The following is an 11,193-nucleotide window of genomic DNA, read 5'->3' as shown; positions in this document are numbered from 1 at the left end:
GATGACAATTCTTTGCCGAACCTAAATAATTTTAAAGAATCAAAAAACAACATATATCTTCAAATATTCCATTTAATATTACAGTAATAGTTTGTAATGTAATAAAATATATTAGCCACCAGCGCGAAGCATGTTCAGTTTAAAGGACTAATATGTTTTGCTTTCATATGCAAACTAACATCAAAATATTTTCATGACTCGGTGAGGGCTGGCGCATACTGTATATGAGCTCACCATAAAAAAATAATTTACTAAATATCAGTGTCCCTCTGGAACCGAATGCTAGAATTACAATGTCCATATGAAAAAGTACGCTGGAGTCACGTTACATTCCAAAATAACTCGTCAGATACGCGACACCAGAGACTTCTCGTCACAAACATCAATCCAGCAAACCCCTGGTGCCCGCCATCCATCACTAACAAAACGATTCATTTAAAGCCACATTTCATTTATTTATAACGCATTTATGTTTCTCGCGCATTTAACTTCATTTAGATTCATCTGTATCAGTGCAAACGAGCGATGGTGATGTGCAACCACAGTGATCAAAAGGACATTTCCCCCCACAGAACTTTCTGTTAATGACAAACACGTTTCTCCCCCGTTTTGAGATTATAATACGGCAGTGTCTGTTTTTGGAGTGTGTTGCGCGCACTCCTTCCCCCGAGGTGTATGACATCCAAGTGCCACTATATCTCCAAGAGGCAGGGTCAGTTTCTGCGACGCAGCTTCTCTCTCCACACTTGCCCGTATGACTCCCCAGGAGGATGCGCTGGGCGTCCGTACACACCAGGCACTCTGTAAGAGATATGATAAACAGAGGGCGGGCTGATAGCTAAGGACAGTCTAGGAAAGAATCTATTGCGCGCGACGAGAGCGCGTAAGAATGAAATGATTAGCGCGTCACGATATTGCGGCTAAGTGATTGAGCGATGCAGGACACTGACTCAAACTGTTAGCTTTGCGTTTGTTTTGCTTTGGACCGTTTTTTAAAATCTTTTCATGGAAAATGCACGCCAAGAACTGAATTTGTTCAGTTGGGGGAGCCTCGTTGCTTGAGTTTCCAAAGTGGATATCGCATTAAAAACCAACGTTTAGACGCGCGCGCGCGGGAGACCGGGTGTCCTATTGCCTTGAACTATGTCTATGCCACCAACTTTTGGATTTACCCAGGAGCAGGTTGCCTGCGTCTGCGAGGTCCTTCAGCAAGGTGGGAGTATCGAACGTCTCGGGCGCTTTCTGTGGTCCTTACCTGCCTGCGAGCACCTCCACAAAAACGAGAGCGTATTGAAAGCGAAAGCCGTGGTGGCTTTCCACCGCGGCAACTTCAGGGAGCTCTACAAAGTATTAGAGAGCCACCAGTTCTCTCCGCACAACCACCCTAAACTGCAACAGCTCTGGCTCAAAGCTCACTACGTCGAAGCGGAGAAATTACGCGGTCGTCCTCTGGGCGCAGTAGGAAAGTACCGCGTACGCAGAAAGTTTCCGCTGCCTCGCACCATTTGGGATGGAGAGGAGACCAGCTACTGTTTTAAGGAGAAGAGCCGGTGTGTGCTTAAAGAGTGGTACACGCACAACCCGTACCCTTCTCCGAGGGAGAAGAGAGAACTGGCCGAGGCCACGGGCCTCACCACGACGCAGGTCAGCAACTGGTTCAAGAACAGGAGGCAGAGGGACCGCGCAGCAGAAGCAAAGGAAAGGTAGGAAGAACAGCATTACTCCCGAAACGTACTAGTTCCATCTGAAAAAAAAATACAAATAAAAAAAACATTTGCATTCGTACTTGGTAGAATAAAGACATTAATGATTTCTACGATAAATTATTATCGACTTTATTACACAAGAATCTAAGATTTAAAACAATTATGCATTATAACATAGCATATTACCGCATCGGCGCATTTAATAAATGCGTTTAATTTGAAGACGTTAGTGGCATAGAAATTGATGAGCGACGCTAAAATCACGAAATAACTAAAAGTAAAACTAAAAACAGAAGTGGTAATATTAGGCTGTTAATTGTAATACAATATGGATACATTTTGTGTAAACGTTTAATTTTAAGTGTCATCTCACTTAAACTGATCTGAGCCGAAGAAGGGTTTTACCTAAGATATGATTAATGCAAGATTGTTCCAACTGCATAAAATCAAGTTCATAATTATATATATATATATATATATATATATATATATATATATATATATATATATATATATATATATATATAGATAGATAGATAGATAGATAGATAGATAGATATAGGCCTAGCTTGAACCTTTTAAAGACCTAAAATGCCCTCCTAATGGAGAAAAATAAAAGTATCATATTTTATTTGCCTCATTTATTCATGCGCGGTCCAGGTGTTTGCATGTCCATCAGTAAGCTGCGGTTGTTGTTTTCGCTGGCCCGCTAATGAATTTGGACGATCTGCTCCAACAGGGAAAACGATGGCGCAAATCCAAACGGCCACAACCCGCTGACCTCTCACGTGAACGAAAACAAATCTCTGTGCGAGAGTTCAGAGGACGACAAATCCCCCGCGGCGACCCCGGATCACAGCTCCATGAGCCCAGCCATCCTCCTGCCCTCCAGCTCCGGCCTGCCTCCCCTGCACAGCTTCGCGCCTCCGCCCGGCCCCAGCGCCTCCATCCTCCCGGTCAGCGGCCCGGACGTTCAGAGCCACCACCACTTCTCCATGCACGACGGCCTCCTCAACTCCATGACGGCCAGCCTGGTCGAACTCGGATCATAAGAAATAAAACTCAGCATCTTTGACTCCCCCCCCACTCCCAGTTACTAGCTTCGTTATCATAGGCTACCAAACATTTTATTAGGCAAGCTTAGAGGACATTAGACAAAAAAAAAATAAAAATCCAAGAACTAGCCTACCAGATGGCGGGCCTACGTGAAAACCGTTTCCATAAGAATCCTGTAACAAATCGATGTAATCAAGGGATAGTTTTTGATATGTCTAGCTATAAAATGAACTAATAAAATATATATTTAATAACGTCGAAATGTGTGGTCTCCTTGAGCCTACGGGTCACTGCGTGCCAACTTTAATAGTTTCATCGAAAGCGACTCGGACAGAGTCTTCTGAAGAATTATTAGTGCAATCATTTCTAATACAAGTTGGCTATATTAGAAACGCGGTAGCATGAAAAAAAATTAAATAGCAGTCCTTTCGATTGCTTACTTTCTTTCATAACGCATGGAGCTTTGCCATGTCACACAAACCCTTTATTTAAAAGTCCATCTTCAGTTTATAACTGTATTATCTGGTAAAATGCAATATGCCCAAAAACATAGCACTCCGAAAATCCTTTTATGTTTATTCATAACAATATATTGTTTTTGTTTGTTTGTTTTTTATCATTTTCTAAATTCTTAATTGCTCTTTATAAATGTTGCTTCGGTAATTATTAGCCTACTCTCAGAGCGGTGGAAAAGGGTGAAAGGTGCAATTTCAGCACAAGCGCTATGAGATTACTAGCAATTCTATATATAACAAAATAGAATTCCGCTTTTTGCCTAACTTTCGTTTTGAACTTATTTTGTTCCTTTAAAAAATGGAAATTATGGTCGTATGCTGCCCTCTGTTGGTAACAGTATGTAGTTACAAGCGGTGGCCAATACCTGAACGGTTTCCCCCGATAAAGCTGAAGATCATTACTGAGATCGTTTCCAGTCGTTTTGGACCAAAAACAGTTCACAGAATCTCTTAGATTACAATTTGCATCTAGAAGGATGCATCGTTCACTCAAAAAATTAATGTAAGTGTTATATTAGACAGCAACTTCACTTTTGAAAATCATAATTCTCATGTTACAAAACCAGCATCCGTTCAAGGCTGAGCTATGAAATATGCAGTTTCTGGTGAAGAAAAGCTAGTTCTTGCATTTAAAACCTCTACACTGGACCATTGTAATGCAGTGTTGTCCGGCATCTTCAGTAAACAAGCTACAGATAATACAGCTGCTACCAGGTCAATAAAATATCATCATATTACCCCAGTTTTACAATCCCCTGGCTATTAAGTTTTGTATGAGTTACAAAATATTACTACTTACTTTTAAGGCCCTTAATGGTCTATCTGCTGCATACCTCCATCACGCGCTAAAGTAGCAAAACTCTGAACTCTAGGTAGTACCCAGGATGGCAAAGTCCACTTAAAAAAGGTAGAGCTTTTTCACATTTAGCTCTCAAATTCTGGAAAAGCTTTTGTGATAACGTTCAGGGTTCAGACGAACCCTCTCCGTTTAAATCTAGATTAAAGACACACCTCTTTAGCCAAGCATTTTCATAATAAATCCCATGACAGTGCACTTGGGTTATGCACATTATCATTTTTACTTGGTTGGAAGAGCAGTTATGTAAAATGCGTCTCCATTTGTCTCTGTTTCTGAGATAAGGAATCACAATATAAGCTTCAGTCTGGATCCAGCCCTTACAAAGATCTGAGATGACCAAACACCTAAGAAGAGACGACGCCTGAACACTGAAACAACATACAAAACTACCAAACCTTGCCATAAGTTTGAACACAGCACATAAGCATTGTTGTTAAGGGTCTGTCTGATTACATGCCACTAACTAACTGCATTTCACTGTACATTTCTGTCAAAAGGACATCAACTTGACTTAATCAACACCGGTGAGCCACTACTAGCGACTTTAAAACATAAACTTTCATTTTCCGTAAAGCCGCTTTGCAATTATATAATATACTATTATAACAAACTTTAATCGAGTTGAACACATCTGTGTTTTTATTAAATGAATTGATATGAATTTGGTAAAGATGTGCTTTTAGAAATATTAATATGAATAAATATTAAATATTAATTGGAGGCATTATTCAAACATTTTACTCGTGAAAGCAAACATGCATCATCTTTCTTGCTACTATTAGTGTCAAAGTGCCTGAGACGAAAGAGCAGAGACGAAAAGCCAACAAATCAGGGAGGATACAATATTTAAATATTTACACTATTAATATTATTAATATTTACTATTACACTATTAATATTTACACTGATATTATTTAAATACTATAATATTTTAAATGAAGCTATTTATTTTATAAAATATCTTAAAAGCAAATGAGAATAAAGCATGAGATAATATTATAATAAAGATATAATAAAAGGCCCACATCTTTCCATTACAATACATTCAATTAAATTAATAGGCTTCTCGACTTCGCTCATTTTACCCCACTATACCTGAAACTGCTTAATTAAAGTCATTTCTATGATTAAAGACCGTTATTTAAAGCGTGCATAGGCTATAACAAGTAGGTTTAAGAAATTCCACAGCGGAGATCGTTTTATCCAAAAGTCACCGCGTGATGGCGACACAAGCACACGAATAACATGTAAAATCTTCCTAATGCAAAAAGTTCATGACATTTGTCGCGCTTCCTGAAGCTTTACACTTCAGTCAGCCGGTCGCTTTCAGATTTAAACTCGAGTCAGTTGTTTTATTCGACAGCTTCGTCGCGCGTTTTAGCGTCATGGCTGCAGCGCGCGTGCATCTACGAGCGTGCGAGCGAGCAAACATTTAGGCCTTAAAAATATAAAAATATTACCACCATCCATTTTTTTTAAGTAATTCCAATGCTGTCACGAAGTAGTAACGTGAAATGTTTTATAAGAATCGGGATGCACTTTCGCCGAGCAGTAATGCGCGTCGAGGCCGCGATCCCATAAAGCGGCTCGCAGCACGTTCACTCGCATAAAAATAAAATGATAAAATATATATTTTGTTTTTTTAACCTCGATTTCTTGAGGTTCCTCAGTCGCGCGCGAAAAAAAAAATCTGTTTAAGGGCCTCGGTGCAGCGACGGGCTTTTAAGATCTTTAGGCAACACTTAAGATGAAGCTAGGTGGGTTGTGGTATGTAAATCTAGAATAAGTGATAATGACAAGGGCTACTTATGTTTTGCGGGCTTCCCGTCAGATACAGATCTAAACGGAAGTCGCTCGATCGGCGTACTGTTGCGTCCTCGGGCCAAAGAAACTTTTGTCGCAAAGCTTGTTTTGGTTGCTTGTTTAAAAACGCGTTAATTTGCACAGATTTATTATTCGAATTCGAATTGGCTATATTTTTTCCAGACTGGTTGATTTATGAACTGACTGTATTAATACGGGCCGTTTATCGCGTACCATACGCGTGTACTTAAGCTGCAGCGATCCCGTTTAGTCACACTGCATTTGCTTTACCATTAACATGTTAAGTTTAAACTTAAGTGTCGCCCTGAAATCGCAGTAAATTGAACTTCTGTTGCGCCAAAGAGGCGCGTCGCGTTTAGGTTATTTTATAGCGCGGCTCAATGCGGCACAATGAATCCAGGTCAAGGAGAACTGCCGCGTGAATAAACACGAATAAAAAGTTGTGCTCAGTTAAGCGATCAAATCAAAGGGGAGAACAGGGAACAGAAATCCTCTCACAGTAAACGACACACTCTTTTTCTTATATGGGACGCCATTAGGACACCGCAAACAAGCCGGCCTCTTGTTATTTAGCCTTATGGTGGTGGTAAGAGAGAAGACTGAAACTGAACGATGGCGTTATTAGACAGATAAATGGCGTTTTAAAAAGGAGGTGATTACAGTGAGACCTTTGAAATAACGTGGCACTGGTTTAATTCCACGTATAGGCGAGCATGTTTTTGATCACCTGCTTAACATAAGCCACTGCTGAATACTAAAAATTAAATAGAAGGATAAATTAAAATGAAATATTATTATTTTATTGCTTAGGCTATTTCAGCGCAGTAGTAGTAACAGTAATAGTAACGTGTTTCACCTGAGTTTATTTCTATACCGTAAAGACCAATTATTTAAAGGCGCGTTGACGGTCACCTAAGCTTTTACGACTCGTGAACAGTTTGCGTCTTTTGTCGTCAAACACTTAGGACCTCGATGACTTTTCTTTTCCCATTGTTTTTATTTTTATTTAATTTAGCTTTAAAAAAAAAAACTTTACAAACAATGCAATTTTAAAAAGAAAGCTACTCTAAGCTTTGTAATGTATTAATACATAATACATATTTTCTTTCGCCTGCATAATAGGTTATTACATTCGCCGGTTATTAAAAAAAAAAAAAGGATTTTTTTTTTTACTTATTTACGCATAGTCTCTATTTGTCTTTGCCAAAAGCATAAAACATTTATATCAATTATCAAAATTGTACAATATTGTAATATTTTATGTAAAAAAAAATACACATGCTATAAATGTGCACTGGCAAAAAGAAAGCCGTAATCTACTGTTCGTTTATTCAGATTTATAGGCTTATTTAATTAATTTATTTTAAACTAGTTTGCACCAATAAACACCAATAATAATTAAATAAATAAATAACGAAAGCAATAACAACTCATATTCGCCTCTCTTTTAGCTCAATTTTCAGACTAAATGCTTAAGACACTCCTAGAATAAAAATAAAAACGAAAGCAATATACAGAATAGCATTTCTATGTTTTACAAAATCCCACAACGTCGACTTATTAAATAAACAAATAATACTCTGATAGTCATTATATTAAATTATATTTATTTGCATAAAAGTGACCCATAACACTGTGTTTTCAGCGCCATTAACCCATTTACAGTATAAAAACGAGCAGAATGAATAAACACTTAAAATCTTCAAGCACTTAACAGACAGTTACTCACGCTTTATGGACACAACATAAAGAAATTTGCAGGAAAGAGAGTGGCGTAATTGCGATATCATACAAGCATATCTAGACAAGCCTAGACCTAAGGAAAACTTTTGAGTTAGACATGGACAATTCAATATAAATCTCGAGATAAAATTAGTATGAACATCTGCTGTCGAGTAAAAGACGAGGGGGGATAAAGGTGCTTTTGACTTCAACGATTGTCTGATAAACACAAAATAACAAAATCGTCTCTCCGGCTCACTCTTTTTCACCGAGCATCGAGTACTTTCTCAGACTCCACTTCATAAATGCCTTTTAGAAATGCAAAATATTCACAAATGAACATGCAAAATGGTCGCGGTAGGCCTCGGAAATGAAAGGAAAGGGCGTCAGTCCGTTGAAGCGCTGGAAAAACAGCATGCTTTTCTCCTTTTGTCGAACACAAGGTGGCAAAATGGCCGGCCCCCATGTTGCCCGCTATTTCTCGCAAGTTCATTTTCTCTGGGCAAAGAAAAATGTTCCGTATCTGTCTGACGGTGCATCATACGTCGAAATCAGAGTCACTGTCGGTAACTGAGAGGATGGTCCCGCCGTCGCCTCGTTCGTTCATACTGGAGACGCTGGTGGTGGGGCTGGCGGCCGCGCACGGGGACTCGGCCGAGCTGTGCGGCGTGCACCCGGACTCCGACATGGAGCGCAGGCCGCTCTGACCCAGGCCGTGGTGCTGAAGCCTGCAAACACATGCGTTCAGAAATCAGATTATTCATGCAATACAATACTCTGTAACTATATATGGACCGCACTGTGCGAATTCGACGGGTTACAGTGTCTCTAATAAAGTAAAATAAAATAAAAAGATCACACCAAAAAGAACAAAAGGCAATTTAGTTGATATTTATTTATATTTGTGTACAAGCTTATATTTTACACAAGCATCGTATCAAAATATAGCCTACGTTTGTTTATAATTATAAATAATGAGCTGTAGCCATATTTAATGACAAAGTTATGTGTTTGGTAAATTTATTTAGTGATTGAAGAAAACTATACGGCAATACGCTGCCGAGCATACTATTTTAATACACGGATATGTTGTTATAAATATGGGGTTATTTTTAATCGAATGATTAAAACAATTTAATTGTTTCTGGGAAAAAGTCAAATCAATTCATAACTGAACGGTAAATTGATTTGGCTGTTGTGCTGTCACGATTATTTTCCTGTTTGCGTAATTCGCTTAAAACCGCACGTTTATTCATTTTATATTCAAATCGAAAGACAAAACAGCGTGTTTTCTAAAGATTTAATCATTCGGGAAATCGCCTGCCATTTCAACGCCGCAAATGCGTAAGAAATGGTAAAACGCCTTTGTTGTTCGTGTTGCTGTTTTAAAATAATTAAAACACAATTGTTCGATTTCTTTCTATCAAGATCGAGCACATCGTGCAGACTGTGTGTCAGCATTTGCTGTTTTTCTTTTTTTTTTTTTTTTAATAAATTGACTTTTATCTACTCAATAATTTTTTCCTCTCAGTATTTAATTCAACCCATTAAACTGACCTGTTTTTGGCAGCTGCCGCTCTGTCCCTTTGCCTTCGATTTTTAAACCAATTGCCCACTTGAGTGGGAGTCAGTCCAGTGGCTTGTGCCAGTTCCCTTTTCTTGCTGGGATTGGGGTAAGGATCCTGAAGGTACCACTCCCTCAACAAGCCGCGAGTCCGTTCCTTGAAACAGTGCGTCTTCTGCTCGCCGTCCCAGATGGTCCGTGGCAAAGGGAACTTCTTGCGGACCCGGTATTTATCAACGGGTCCGAGGGGACGACCGCGCAGCTTCTCTGCCTCTTGGTAGTGCGCTTCGAGCCACATCGCTTGCAGCTTTCCGTGAGAGTCTTTGGTGAACTTGTGGTTTTCCAGGATGTGGTACAATTCACGGAAGCTTCCAGTGTGATACGCGACCACCGCTCGGGCTCGCTGGATCGACTCGTGCTTGTTGATGGCATCGCAGGCTCCCGGTGCCACGGGCAAGGACCAAAGAAAGCGTCCGAGTCTTTCGATGTCCCCGGTTTCCTCCAGCGTCTCGCACACGCTGGCCACCTGTTCCGCCGAGAAGTTCAGGGTGGGCAGCTGAAACATCGGTAAGTCCTCCGGGGATCTCGCTCGGGGAATGCTGCCCGCTAGAAGCAGAGGACGGTCCGCGAAATTGGGCAGGAAAAGATGTGAGGGATAAAGCTCTAAAGGAGACCTGAAAACCATGGAGTCGCCGGACTGAGACAAACAGACGGGAAAAGACGGCAAAACGGACGTCGTGTTTGCGCCGCTGCAGCTGCTGTGCCACCGAACGCGTAATATCTACCCTTAATCAACTTCGAGTGCAACGGTGAAACATTTTGTTTCGCTTTTCTATTGGTCTTCCTGGTGTCGTGCTGTGGTTGTCATGGCAGCCCTGCCAATCACTGTCAAGCTTGCCCGTCATTAGCCAGTGCGAGCTGCCCTTCTCCACGTTCGCTTCCAGCGCGGGGTTTTATCGGCGCTCCAATCAGAACTGGCCACTCACTGCGGGATGTTTTCAAGCAGGCGAATGGTGCGCCAGTTCACTCGACGGTAGGAGGATTAATAGGTGGAATATTGCTATATTACTGCAAGTATGCTTCCGCGCGTGGGTGTGAAAGTTTGCGAGCTAGCCAAGAGATAAATAACCAGCCGTTATTTAAACAAACATATATATATATATATATATATATATATATATATATATATATATATATATATATATATATATATATATATAATATTTTTTTTACATTAAGTTGAATGCATTTATTTTTATCAAAACGTGTTTTTATAGCATTATAAAAAGGCACGATAACATATTCGAATCGATCGCTCTTCAAAAACATCGTCACCTAGGCGGTAAAATTAAATGTTTATTTATTTTTTTATTTTACATTTGTCCGGTCTGATTCTTTAACGTTTAGACGCACGCTTTTATTAGCTCACAACATAATGCGTATTCCACGTAATTCCTATGAGTTATTTCGCCTCTTTTATCAGTTTAAAAAGCGAGATAAAATGTCAGTGGGAAACAAGATCGGCTTGTTAGGCCTGAGTCAAATAACATTCTTTCACAAGGCTTTTTGTTTGCACAAAGCGTGTAATTAATGCCACAAACAAGTTAATTCACTTGGCCTAATTGTCTGTTTATCCTGGGGCTTAGCGCTTAATGGCCTTCTCTCCAGTGGGCACACCACTACTGTCTTACATTAAAGATTAATGTGTACAGTTAAAAGGCAGCGATGTTTGCTGATTTATCATTAGCGATTAATTGGGTATTAGAATAAAAAAAAAGAAAAAGAAAGAAAACTCTTTGCTATAATAATATGCGCTAGGGGGAAAAAAAGGCATCGCTTCAAGGCAAGATTTAAACATTGTCTTTTCTAGGCTACAGGTGTTGGCATAATAATAACTGCAAACAAAAGCACTAATCTCGCGCCCCGTAGACAAGTAACGAGACGTCT

The 11,193-nt window shown here is 39.8% G+C and overlaps 2 protein-coding genes across 2 annotated transcripts; one reads left to right on the top strand and one right to left on the bottom strand.

Annotated features, from left to right (window-relative positions):
* Window positions 1-759: 759 nt before the first annotated feature.
* Window positions 760-3,020, top strand: six2b (SIX homeobox 2b). Its single transcript, XM_043253246.1, has 2 exons — window positions 760-1,703; window positions 2,446-3,020. The coding sequence occupies exons 1-2, from the start codon at window positions 1,144-1,146 to the stop codon at window positions 2,756-2,758; spliced, it is 873 nt and encodes a 290-aa protein (XP_043109181.1). The 5' UTR covers window positions 760-1,143; the 3' UTR covers window positions 2,759-3,020.
* Window positions 3,021-7,546: 4,526 nt separating this feature from the next.
* Window positions 7,547-10,061, bottom strand: six3b (SIX homeobox 3b). The gene is made up of 2 exons (XM_043253278.1): window positions 9,240-10,061; window positions 7,547-8,410 (listed from the first exon to the last, which is right to left on the bottom strand). Exons 1-2 carry the CDS (start codon window positions 9,929-9,931, stop codon window positions 8,221-8,223), a joined length of 882 nt encoding a protein of 293 aa, XP_043109213.1. The 5' UTR covers window positions 9,932-10,061; the 3' UTR covers window positions 7,547-8,220.
* Window positions 10,062-11,193: the final 1,132 nt, after the last annotated feature.

This window comes from Puntigrus tetrazona, chromosome 12 (assembly GCF_018831695.1).
Source record: "Puntigrus tetrazona isolate hp1 chromosome 12, ASM1883169v1, whole genome shotgun sequence".
NCBI lineage: Eukaryota > Metazoa > Chordata > Actinopteri > Cypriniformes > Cyprinidae > Puntigrus > Puntigrus tetrazona.
This window is presented reverse-complemented; position numbering and strand designations above follow the sequence as displayed.

Bases quoted from the DNA above. Each gene is read 5' to 3' on its own strand.
- six2b (XM_043253246.1), top strand. From the start codon at position 1,144: ATGTCTATGCCACCAACTTTTGGATTTACCCAGGAGCAGGTTGCCTGC. The intron at 1,704-2,445 runs GTAGGAAGAACA...CTGCTCCAACAG, and splicing joins GCAGCAGAAGCAAAGGAAAG to GGAAAACGATGGCGCAAATC.
- six3b (XM_043253278.1), bottom strand. From the start codon at position 9,931: ATGGTTTTCAGGTCTCCTTTAGAGCTTTATCCCTCACATCTTTTCCTG. The intron at 8,411-9,239 runs GTCAGTTTAATG...ATGTGTTTGCAG, and splicing joins GCGGCAGCTGCCAAAAACAG to GCTTCAGCACCACGGCCTGG.